The following is a 12,887-nucleotide window of genomic DNA, read 5'->3' as shown; positions in this document are numbered from 1 at the left end:
GTATAATAATTGCAAGACATAGTAGAAAAGAAGGATTAAGTGCATGGAGTCACGTTAGCCTTCACATTACAGCATAGTGCTGGCATCCCACTCCCATTCTTTATCTGTAAGTACTGTGGTTTCCTTAATTAGTTGCCATAGCCTATATGTGCAGCACAGGAAGTGTGAGTGAAGAGGCTTATTTTTACAGTAAGCCAAGACTGGCTCGTACTTAATGTTTCTACAAAGAGAGATGGATCTTGAGCTGGTGTATTTAATGGTTAAACTACTCTCAACATAAGCTTACTTGCCCTCTATCCCAATATGCTAATAAATAAGTTACAGAATCATAGACCTCTTTAGGTTGGAAAAGACCTTTAAGATCATTGAGTTCTTGCAGAGAAGTGTAGTTTAAAGTTTTGTCCCATTTCTTGTGCCAGTAAAATTGTCACCCCCATTCTACAGTTACCATGTTTATCCCAGTATGAGAAGTGTTGAGAGTCCTGGCTGGTCTTTGCTGAGCTCCTAGTCACAGAAGCTATTTGAGTATGACAGTAACACAGTGAAGTATCCTTTTGGCTTTTAAATCAAGCAAATGTAGTGGAGAAGTCAGTGGCAGAAACATATGTGCAGTAAAAATCACCTTTATTTGCTCCATAACTCAGGGTTTTATGAGATAGCAGCCCTATATAGCTATGTGCCAATGCTTGTAAACATGATAGGAACTTGACCAGAGCTGGAAGAAGTGGAGCTATGCAGTATTCAACTGATTCAGGGCAGTGTAAGGTCCCTCAGCAAGGGAAGAGCTGCAGCACTAAGCATGAATTTTGTCTAAAGCCAAAGCAGGTCTTTTTACTGAGTTAATTCACTGTTCTACTTATCTATTGCAAACCAGTAAAGCTAAACCAGGTTGAAGACAGAAAGCATTCGAGGAACAATTAAGCATCAGTCTTTGAGGCTCTCTCTTCCTAGAGAGATCGTTGGCTCCTTTGAGAAATTCCAGTCAGAACTGGGACTCAACTTTGTAAAGCTTCTTACATCTCTACCAAGATGCACATGGACTTGTCCCACTGGGTGCAGCACAACATTGGTAATCCTCTTAAAACATGAATCATGAGATAGCAGCATCAGCCCAGATGTTATAGGAGGACTCCAAAGAGAAGCAAGGGTGCAAATACCTTTTCATAGGAAATTATAAGTGTCACATTATTGCTAGTTTCATTAGGAGCAATTATGCTTTATTATCTGCTAGACCTTGTAAATGCTTGAATGGATACAGGAGGCATCTTTTGGAAAACATGGAAATTATTCCCTTATTCCTCTTCATCATCTTCTATGATTTAATATTCACTTGGCTTTGTAATTCTGAGCAGTGCCGGACAAAGAGAAGATAACTGTTGTTCTACAGTGTCCAAAGTGCAGATGAAGGGGGGGAAAAAAAACAAAATATGTTATGAGCTCATCACACCAGTGAGGCTGAGTGCATTAATGCCACTTTATTCATCGTGAGGACAGTTAACAATTTGCCATGGGGTTGTATGTCAACAACTGAAAGATCAGTCTAAAATTCTATGGTCATTGTCTGTGCTGGTAACCATTCCAATCTGTAATTATTGTGAATTCAAGCAGGTCAGGGAAGCTTTCAGTGTTGGTTTAGGGTTTTAGTTTGCTTTTGGTTTGGTTTTTAAAAGAAACCCCCCAAGAAAACCCTTAAGAAATACGATATTTATTCCAAATTAGAGAACTAAGTGTTTGGTCTCACAAAATTTGTTTTGGGGACATTGAATTAAATCCACACCAGTTTCCCTGGTTGGAATTTTGACATGGTTTAGTGATGGACTTGGCAGTCCTGGGGTGAATGTTGGACTTGCTGATCCTAAAGGTCTTTTCCAACCTCATTCATTCTATGGTTCTGTGAGTCCGTGATGTTTATTGCTGAACTTCAGTAAAAGGCAGTGTGTGATCCTGCCCTGGAGACAGCAATGCCCTCTGGTCATGCAGTCACTAGTGCTGCCAGGGCAAGGTGCTTTTCCCTGTCCTTCTCCTGCACCTGGCTTCTTTCGGCCACCTTGCTCACAGTTAAGAGTTCTCTCCAGCCTGTCATTACCACTTCAGCTTGTGCCCTTGTAATTAGGCTGGACCTTAAATGCTGACCTCTGTACTATAAACTTCCAGAGCAGGCTCGAGCCACCACCCAGCCCAGCCTGTAGATCCTGCTGACCCTCAGGTCACTTCTGTTCTCCCCTCCCTGCAATGTCGAGGCTTCTCCTGGGTTTTACAGGCTTCAGTCTAAAGAACTCAGCACATGGCAAGCGTGGGATGGTTTGTCTGTATGTATTTCCATGGACTGCTGTATGCCAAGTCAGGCCTGCAAGGAGAAATGGGGTAGTCTACTGCCCTGTCCTAAAGGGGCTGTTTGAAAAGTGCAGTGCATCTGAGCCTTAGGCTCAAGGAATGAAATACTCTTGTTTAGGTGACTTTGTTCTGAGATGATGCCTAGAGAAGGAAAGGCAGCTGAGACTTCACTATCATGCAGCCCTTTCTGGGGGGGGATGTGTCTTTGTCTCTCTCATTCTGGATCTGTCAGTCCTGCTAACTGCCTGTTATTTTTATCTTTGGCTTGCTCTTTTCTGTTTCCCATGTCCTGTGAATGCTGTTTTCTAGGAGTGAGAACACTTGTTTCACGAAGATTGATCTTTGCACTGCAAGGTGCCATTCTCACAGATGCTCCATACCAAACTGCTTTTATGTGTAATGGCAGATCTTTACTCACTGCACACACCTCATTTCCTAGTACTGGTTGGGTGCTTACACTTCAAATGGCTTTATTTTTTCAAACCCATGACTGCATGAGGCACTCAGAGCTGGAAGAGGCAAACAGTGTTCTCTTGCTGCGGGTACATCATTTCTCAGGCATGTTGCATGTGGCTGTGTTTGGTAAATATCCTGCCTTAGAGCCCTGTGTGCTCCTGATGACCGAACTTATTGCCTGAGACACAGTTTTCACTTCCTCTGCCCCGGTAATGTCTGCTGGATGTTCTTATGTCAAGCATGGTGCATAGATATTAAAGTTAAATGTAATCCTGGACGATTGCACTTGTCCACCAAGCAGGGAGCCAGCTGGGAGCTTTGGTAGGGTTGGTTTAGCTTGCTTTGAGCCCTGTTAAAGGTTTTTGTGCTGGGCATCAGTCCTGGCTTCATGTAGAATAATGGATTTTGCTGTAGAAGACCAGAAATTCTGCCCCCGGCATAAAGAGCTGCAGCAGAACTGAGTGATGAAACGCATCCCCTGCGTGCTGTGAGTGCACTCGTGTGCTGCACCGGGAATGGCACGTTCTGCTCTTCCCAAGTTTTACAAGGGGAGAACAATCCCTGAGAGGAGACAAAATGTGAATCAACAAGAATCCGTTTGTCCTCCTGCAGGTGCTTTCTGCAAAGGTTCTGCTTGTCTGTGGGGATGAATTCAAATCTTTGCCTGGCAAATGTATCCATCCTATTTGTTTGGAAGTAGAAGCCTCCTTGCAGAAAGCTCTGGTTCACCCTGGCACTGACATCGTCTATGGTCAGAGGTGTACTGAGGTCACAGCAACACTGAACTTGAGTGTAATGCACACCACGCTTGTAAAGAGGGGCTTTGGAAGACACAATACTGAAACATTTGGTTTCTCTTCTTGTTTAAAATTGTAGAAAGGAAGGAAGAGCCCTTTGCCAACCACTCCAGCCATGAAACCAGGCCTAGCATCACTGAGCAAATACCACCACCTGAGCCCAACTCCTTCACTGCATCTGCCAGAAGAGTAAGTGAATTTGGAATCAATGGGGACTCCAGCAGTGCTGGCGAGCAGTAGGTTCTACTGGGAAATGGATGCTCTGTTTTTCAGAGGTGTTGTAAGACTTGAATGTAGGAAAGCATGATAGTATGCAATGTTGCTAAAACTGTGTTAACAGTATAGGACTGGCACAAAGGGGGATGTCTCCACTATAAGGTTTCTTCCTCTTGAATCTCTTACTCTGCAAAGCAGATTGCACTATTCAAACGAGAAACCCAGCTTACCAGAAGTGCTTTGTGTCACTGTCAGTTCTCAGATACCTGATGCCAATCTTTGGCCAGCAGATCTTTCACCAAAGCTAGTTCCTGCTGATGTATCAGCAGTGAATTTGGCATCATCATCTAAAGTGCCTCTGACTTGCCAAACTCCCTTGTTTCAGTGACATGATGTTACAGCCCAGTAAGCAGAGAGGATAAAGTTTGCATCTGACTAGATAGCTAGGCTATGAGAGCATTTTAAAGGTGAAGCAGTTACTGAAATCTTATCTGAGTTCTCCAGCTCTTGTGTCACTCAGCTAGATGGCACCAGGAGACTCAGTGTTCTGCTGAGGATTGGTATCTTCCACTTCTGGTTTCTTTCTGCACCAGAATACGGAGAGGAGCTGTACAATGCAGGCACCTTGCCAAAGGCTGGAGCACTGGGTACTTGTTAGAGGGAAAATGTTTCTTGCTTAATCATGATTTTTTTGTCTTTGACATGCTACTAAGTCTTAGCTTCTTGTCCAGATCAAATGAAATAGAGCTCCTCTGGGTGTTGTTCAACTCAGGCTAATTTAGCCCGGGAAGTATGAAAGGTGGAAGAGCACTGGGAAGTGTGAGCAAGTCAGTTAACCTGTTCCTAGCTGCAGAGTTTTGTTCTCCTTCATCTGAGCTGTTTGACCCAGAATAAGGCTGTTGGGATATAGAAGTGGGTCTGTGTGCAAAGCAGTTGTTAATTTGACCTCAGTCACTTGAGATCAGCTACTTTCCCTTCTCTGACCTGTTTGATTCTTCTGTAACTCTCTGTCAGGCTGGGTTTTACTTTGGAAAATGGGAGTGCTTGCGTTGCCCTCCATTTGAGGAGTTATTCACATGTGCTGTTCCTGTGCTGCTCAGCAATCTCAGAAGGCAGCTTTTCTTTTCCTGCAGATTTGAGCTTTCTCTGAGGCAAGTGTCAGAACTGCATTAAAGTGTTAGAGCTGTGGAACTCATAGACTGGAAGTGCTCGAATTAGGGGAGCATAGATTAAGGCTTTGCACCTGCATTAAAGTACTATCAGCTAAGAAACATCACTGAAGTACTGCAGTGATAGTTTTACCATTGCAGTCTTGAGTCAGTGAGTTTGAGGGCAGAGCTCCCCAGTAGCTTCATTCATTCTGGATAGTGTCAGATGTTTTGTGTCATGTACAATAAGGTATATGTCGAGTAATGCTTATACAGCTTTTGCCAAAAGCCTTGTCTACCCCAGTATCCTGCCCCTGACAGTGACCATCAAAAGGTATGAGAGAAGACAGAATCTAGCAGGACTTCTCTCCCACATTTCAGGGACTTGCTGAACCTGGGGTGTTTTTTGCATTCAGTAGCCCCTCTTGGACTTTTCCTCTATGAATTCATGCAGTCACTTTTTGAGTACCCATGTTTGGGATCATATAATGTCCAGTGGCAAAGGGTTCTGCAGCTTAATTACATATTACCCAGAGCTTCCTGTGCCTGTTCCTGCCACGCTGGTTTTGTTTGCTGCCCCTAGTTCCTTTATGGGAAGAAACAAGGAGTAACTGATCCTTATTCACCCTTCTATGTGCCATTGCAGGGCTTGTGTACCTTGGCCATGTCCTAGCCTGGAGTCTCCTGATATACTGAATATCTCCTCATACAAAAGCTTTCTTGCTGTACTCATTCTTGTTGCCTTTCTCTGAACCTCGTCCCCTTCCTCTCTACTGCTTTTGAGGTGTGGAGCCAAGCTGTATATGATACCAAAGATGGGATGTACCCTGCAGTAATACAGAGGCAAAATCGTTCTGTCTTGTATTCTGTTCTTTTCCGGTAATTCCTAATGTTTTGCTTGCTTTACTTCCTATACAACTCGGTGGTGAGCCCCTGTCTTTGCAGAAGTGTCTCTTACAGTGCTCAGGCTCCATTCTCAAATGGCATCTTTTTGTAAGACTTGATAACTATGACTCAAGTTGTACATTTGAGCAGTTGCATATTTGAGGAATAATATATGCTCATCAGAAGTGCCTCATGTAACAGCAAGCATGAAGGTCCATTCTGTACTATGTATAGAACATGCAGTTACGTGACCATAGAAAGGTTTAAGCTGGAGCAGGCCTCTGCAAGCCTGTAGACCAACCTCTTGCTGGAAGCAGGGCCAGGTTCAAGACTTTGTCCTGTTGTTTTGAACTACCTGAGCTCAGCTGAGTATTAAAAAGTCTCTGAGGGTGGGGAGGCCCCACTCTCTTGCTCCTAGTGCAACATCACTCCTACCAGGAGGGATCCCTCCCTTCCCATCAGTTGGGATGTCCCACGTTAGAACTTGGCTGTTGTTCTTTCACTGCAAACTGGTTCCATATCCCATGTGAACCCCCACCCCCAGGCAGCAAAGCAGTGAAACCCTTTCCTTGCCTTCTCTTTTCAATGCTACACAAGTCTGATTTCCTCAGTCTCTCCCATTATGTGTTGTAGGCTCCAGCTCCCTGATGATTGTAATGGCTTTCTCCTGGACCCTCTCCAGTTTGGTTTGTGAAAGGGTTTTATTTGCAGCTAGTCCCAAAAGAGTTGATTATTTTTTTTGGTTTCTGCCTTTACTGAATAATTCCCCCTTCCTAAATGAGTGTTAAGAAAAGCTTCATTGTTCCTTATATTCTTTCTGCAAAGCTGGAGGAGGGCCTGTAGGCAAAGGGAGCTGCACAATGACACGAGGTCTCTTTTATCATCTCTCCTCGGGGGTGAGGACAGTTTGCATCCCTGCGAGTTCACCTTGAGCCATGTCCTCTGATTAGAGCTAAGCAGAAAACTGAAGTCATTTACAAGCTTTACAAGTGTGGCCCAGCAAAAACTGGGGCTTGTTGAAACACTGTCAGAACTTAGGTGGTGCCTTGCAGTGCTCTCACCTCTTCCACATGTCCCTCCCTCTCCTCTGCAGTTCAGTTGGCTCAGCAAGGCCGAGGAGCAGAAGGACGAGTCGCCTTCGTCGTGGCGGCTGGGGCTGCGGAAGACGGGCAGTCACAACATGCTGAGCGAAGTCGCTGCTACTCGGGAGGCACAGAGAGATAAAACTGCTTCTATCTATCGCTCTTCCTCGAGCCCTCGCATCTCTGCACTGTTGGACAACAAAGAAAAGGTTTGGCTTTCAACAAAGAGGTTTTAGTACATCCCAGTTGGACAGACTTTACCTCACAGGTTTAAGACCCTTTCCCTTTCGTTGTGAGTTCTTGCTGGGATTCGTGTCCAGAACAAAATGGAGGCTGTTCATCCTTTCTTTTTCTTTTGAATATTGTTCCTATCCTATCAGTTGTTTGTACAGAGCTGCAGTTCAGTGCCTCTTTAACCTAATTCCTGCTCAGTTTGGAGTGGGCAGCCAGTGGACAAGGGCTGCTGTGGCACACCCTTTACCAGAAAATATCTAATCCAGACAGCAGCACATACCTGCAGTGGAAATCTTCCCCCTTTGCCATCTTTACAGATTCCTCCTGTATTTGTGAATCCCATCACACATGTTCACTAGCTGCAACTTTGCTGCCTATGAGCAGATGCCCCATCCCTGAAGACATTCAAGACCGGGCAGGATGTAGTTCTGAGCAACCTGATCTAAAGATGTCCCTGCTCATTGCAGGAGGGTTGGGTTAGATGAGCTTTAAAGGTCCCTTCCAACACAAACTGTTCTATGATTCTATGATTTATAAGCAGTTCTGGTTGGAAGCTGCTCTTATTCATTAATGTGCTCTTCAGGAAATCATTTTCAGAACTGATACTACTGTGCTGTGGTTTGTGTTGCCCAAGAAAACACCTTAAGCCAGTTATCCTTGGACAGCAGAATGCTTAAGAAAGAAACCGAGCTTGAATTTAGTTGACACTGAACATGCTGAAAGTGTAACAGATGTGCAGCTGAAGTACTTCTCTTGCTTCACCAGGATAAAGACAACAAGAGCTATTTTGCCACAATAGCCCCCAGAAGACTAAGCAGTACGAGCGATATAGAAGAAAAAGAAAACAGGTAAGAACTTAATGCTCAGCTTCTGTCCTGTTGACAGTTCCTCCACAATGCCTTTTTTCTGTAGTCATGCGTCATCTGTTTTCTCAGCAGTCCCAAGTGCACAGGAAGTCACAGTGTTGAGAGCTAGCTCTGATCTAGACAGGTTCTGGCACGTTGCTTTTCATTGAGGTGAGCAGGGCCAGAGGCTGGTTTCTCCACCCTGTGTTCGTACATCTGCAGTCACCATCCAGGAAACCAGATTTATAGGTGTTTTTAGCTTTTATATGCAAGTGCCTCATTTGGTAGCTGGCACCTACACTTCTGTCCCTTGCTCCACAGTCACCTTCTGTCCCTTTGTTCACATATCTGTCATATTTTGATTCACCCGAGTTTGAGAACTCTCTTACATATGGAGCTGTTCCCATTGCAGGGCTTGGGAACACTTGGTGAGTGTGTGAAATTGGCCATGGACAGAACCACGGTATAAATGGGATAAATACCGAGTATCTCAAGGTACATTTGAGGAGCTAATCTCTTCAAACAGGTTCTTCACAGTTTCTATTAGGAGTAAAATTTGAGCTTAGCCTCATTTGCAGCCACTTCCACAATCATGGTGGAAAGGCACCTCTAGAGCAGTCACTGTGACTGGGAGCAAGTCACAGCCCATGACCACGTGGAGAGAAGATAGCACAGTTTGAGGCTCTTTGCTGGTCTTTTGCTAGAACCTCCCTGCGGGGTTCTTGCTTTTAATCTCAGCCAGTCACTGTGATGTGGAGTTTAGCAGACAGTTTGTGTCTGCTGATAAGCCTGAGCAGTTTTGGCAGTGGCTCCACTGAGCAGCACATCCAGCTGCCTGCTGATGAGTGTCCTTTGCTTGGTAAAGCAGGAATGAGGGGAATCGCCTGCGTGAGCAGATGGTGCCCAGCCCTGCTGTGTAATACAGACTTCTCCCAATCCTCTTTCCTTTCAGAGCAGCTGAGTTTCAATTCACAGGTCCCACAGGTGTCTGAAAGGGCATCAGCAGCTGAAAAATGAAAACTGATTGCAGGCTGACTGAATGGATTTGTGTTGCATTGCAAGCTCAAGGTCCTGTCCAAGACTAGAAAAGGAAAAAGGACATACTGCCCATGTGTGTCTTAGGAAAAAGAGCCCTGATTTCAGATAACTGTGATAAATAGGACTGCTGGCAATTTATTGGTGACTACTGGTAATTTATTGGTAACTTCTCTAGTACTTTTAGATGTTGCCAAACATTTTGTTTGTTGTTTTCTGCTGCTAAGTACAGGAAAGGGTTTACCAGGCTGAATTGCTTTACTGTCACTGCCTGGACACCTTGGAGGTAAAAGCTTCCCCTGCAGTTGCAGTATCTGTGTATTTCTATAATGCTGCTTGATGTAAGATGGCAGAGAGAATATAAAATGACATTATTTAATATATTAAATTACTTTATGGACAATCAAAATCTCAATTGCAAGTTTTCTGACTAAAAAGGATCTTGTCCCTCTTGATGCAAATGTGATTCTTAAGCAATCCAGCTGAAGCTGGTGAGGCCAGAAGGGCCGTTTCAGGGACTTGTGTCCCCATGAACAACAGAGGTGTAAGGGAAGGATTTGTGCTATGGAACTGGAAAGGAGACAGAAACAGACTCCAGGAGTTCTGAACAACCCCTGTGCTCTGTCCTGCATCAGGGAATCAGCTGTTAACCTGGTGCGGAGCGGCTCCTACACCCGGCAGCCATGGAGGGATGAGTCAAAGGGAAATGAAGCTCCTCATTCTGGTGCACCTACTACCTACGTGTCTACCTACTTGAAAAGGTATGTCCAGTCCTGGCTTACCTGTGTTCCCAGGCAGGCAGCTCTGCTCTCAACAAGCCCTCCAAGCTTCAGCCTCCTGCTTGCTGCTCACTGCATCAGTGTATCTGGCTGGGGGACCCTCTTCTGCTGAGAGCAGGAAATAAAGATTAAGCTTTGCTGACATTTGCCATGCTAAAGGGTATTTTTGAAGGCCATCACTTTTGTTGTTTTGAAAATTGCTGAACTGAATTTAAACACTCTTGTTCACACAATTCAAATGGAAAGTTTCAGGCTAGTATTATGGTTAGATAACAAAAATTGATCATAAAAGCAGAATAAAGTCATTTCAGTCTGAAAGCACTGTTCAGGTGGCTATTGACAGGTAAGTTGCAGCTTATCTCTAATTTTCATTCATATTAGTCCATGTTTATGGCATCATTATCAGAAAAGTGGCGGTGGCTCTGTGCATGACTCACAGCACTTGCTGTAAGGAGCGAGGCTGATGTCTCCAACTGTTTTCTTGTGGCAGTAAGGAGGCAGTTTCTGTACAGTGTATTTGAAATCATGGAGGCTGAGTGTTGGTAGCCCAGCAGCATCTGGAGAGCATCCTGGGCAGAACTTCTCTAACTTGCAGTACCTGTACCCATTAAAACCACATGTATAAACACATCGTGCTGCAAAGCCACTTGATCTGGGCTTAAGGAAAAAACAGAAATATTTCCAGGTTTTAGAGTGTGTTTCAGCAAGTCCTAGACCCTGAACTAAATAACTTTCCTGAAGAAGCGACAGTTGCTTGACATCTTTGGGAAGAGGCAGGTGTTTCTGTGTTCCAGTACTTGTGCTGGTAGAGGTAAGTCGTGCTCGAGGATGTGTCTGTCCGGTTGCTGAGCACACACAGACCCATTCCCACAAAAGGTGACACAGTTACTTCAGGCAGTAGACTTCTGATCTGCTGATCCATTCCAGTGATTTCACATCTATGCTGGGACATGATGATGGGCCGACAGCCTCCGTAGTGTGTCTCTCTAAAGGCAGTCTGACAAGCTGCAGCTGATTACACTGGAAACTGCCTTGCTGTTCCCTAGTCCGAGACAGGCCAGCCGCTCACATGCTGCCCCTTGAAACTCTGCAAACATTGCCTGTTATCTGGCCAGAGCCAGATTTAGTACTACATTCACACAGTTGTACTGTATTCCCTTGGTTAAACTGTGCAGAGACTAGCAAAGGCTTTGGCTGGCAATAGTACTTCACTAACACTGATTTCTTCTTGCAAAAGCTGAATTCCGGCCTTTCACAGGAGTGTTGGTTTACAAGCAATTGTAGAGAATAGCTTTGCCAGGTAGGAATAAAGGGCACCTTTCTTAAAGAGGTCAGTGGTTTTGCATTTTATGTACAAACAGAAAAACCATGATCAATTTGAAATCTATCCCATCTGGTTTCCTATAGGAAATGCACAGAGAAACTAAGTATAATCCTATTGAACTGATTTCTCCATCCTTGTGCATCAGCTTCTAAGTTGAGGGAGGGAACCTGGTGGCCAGTTAAGGATAAGCTCTTTTAAAGTATTAACAGAACTCTGCACACAGTTCCAAAATATGAAAGCTTGTTCTGAGAGAGGAAGAATTAAAGTGAATGTGACATACCTGGATGTTACTGAGAGGGTGACCTCTGTAGTCTGCATTTCCCCTTTACCTCATGTCCTGGTTATGTTCTATAAGTGTTTTATATGACTCCCAACCAAAGATAATAGCAACAGATCCTCTGAAGATGTTATTCTAAAAGGGAACACTGACTTTCAGCAATGCTGCAGATGTTCTTCAGCTGAGGTTGAAGCCAATGTCAAAGCTCTTTGTGTAAGAGTAGAGACTCATTCATTCTGCTTTCTCCAGGGGTGTACCACTAACCCCCACCGCAGTACCCTTTTGACAGCCTGTTCTCCAGTTTGGTGCATACTGGCCTTCCAACAGCCAGTTCACTTGTTCTGTGTATTAAAGGATTTGGAGGAAATCTGGCATAGCAGATGGAATGAATTCAGCATCCTGCCCGTGCCATCAGCCTATGTGATGCCACATGGGAAGGGATCACATGCACCAGAATGAAACCATTTTTTCACACAGTTTCTCTTTACATGTTGGCATATACTCCTTTCTTACTGCTTTTAAGCCCACATTAAGCCCATCCCAGCCAGGTCCTCCATCTCCCACACTGACCTTGCTTCCAGCAATCACCAGTTCAGGAGCCAGGGGCTATCTGTGACCCTTGTTCCTAAAGCCACCACTGTGGCCCACTTCCCTGAGCAAATCCCGTTTTGACCTTTGCAGAGCCCTACAGCAGTGTGTTACAAACCAACCAGTTCTGTGTTTTGTGCAGATCTTTTTAGTGAGTGTGTGTGGCAGCTCTCTGAGGGGATTTCAGATTTGGAAGTCAGTTGCCTTAGCTGTTTTCAGCAGTATTGCTTTTGATCGATTTGAAATGCTGCTTTCCATTTCATTGCCCATTCAGTTATGGTGTTGATGTTAGAGAATGAGCAGCAAGCAATGTGTCAGTACCTGTTTTTCATTTATACTGTTGAATTCTTTAGCACAAATTCACACTCCCCTCTTTTACAGCTCCGTATGAACCCAGCTGATAAGTACCAGGATTCCCCAGCTAACTTCTTTGTTGCAATCCTGTTCAGATCAACTGTGAACAGTTGAATAAATTGCCTTGGAGTCTCCCTCAAGCTGTGCAGTGTCCCCCATGCAGGGTGACGGGGTGGGGAGGTGAATTCCTGTGGAGATGGCAATGTCTTGGCTGCCTTGGAGCAAGAGTGTGCTTGTGATGCCCCAGCACTGCGTTTCTCCAACCCAGGATGTGTGTGTTGGAGCTGGCACAACACCATCACCATGCTCTTTGCCTTCATTTCTCCTCCTTCCCCTCTCAGCTCCCCCAAACCTGCCCTCTCCCAGGCACCTGTTGCTGCTTCTGTTCTCTTGTTTCCCTTCTGAAAGTCATTGTCAGGTCTTACTTAATAACCCTCCCGTGTCCTCCCTTCCTGACCAAGTTCCTTTCTTGCTTTGCAGCCACCCCTCGTACCCCAACCTTGGGTTCTCCTCAGATGGTGCCACATCAGCCC

At 44.9% G+C, this 12,887-nt stretch overlaps 1 protein-coding gene across 5 annotated transcripts in view; it reads left to right on the top strand.

The window, feature by feature from the left end:
* Positions 1-12,887, top strand: part of PPP1R12B (protein phosphatase 1 regulatory subunit 12B) — a 99,902-nt gene that overhangs the window by 36,401 nt on the left and 50,614 nt on the right. For all 5 annotated transcript variants that reach the window (XM_061442825.1, XM_061442824.1, XM_061442822.1 and 2 more), the window contains exons 9-12: positions 3,667-3,776; positions 6,930-7,127; positions 7,918-8,000; positions 9,668-9,793. In XM_061442825.1, the coding sequence (XP_061298809.1) occupies positions 3,667-3,776; positions 6,930-7,127; positions 7,918-8,000; positions 9,668-9,793 (517 nt within the window). The remainder of the gene's footprint in view (positions 1-3,666; positions 3,777-6,929; positions 7,128-7,917; positions 8,001-9,667; positions 9,794-12,887) is intronic.

Source organism: Pezoporus flaviventris, unplaced genomic scaffold, assembly GCF_033815535.1.
Source record: "Pezoporus flaviventris isolate CSIRO_AGI_PZ_B2104156 unplaced genomic scaffold, CSIRO_AGI_Pfla_v1 ptg000253l, whole genome shotgun sequence".
Lineage (NCBI taxonomy): Eukaryota > Metazoa > Chordata > Aves > Psittaciformes > Psittacidae > Pezoporus > Pezoporus flaviventris.
This window is presented reverse-complemented; position numbering and strand designations above follow the sequence as displayed.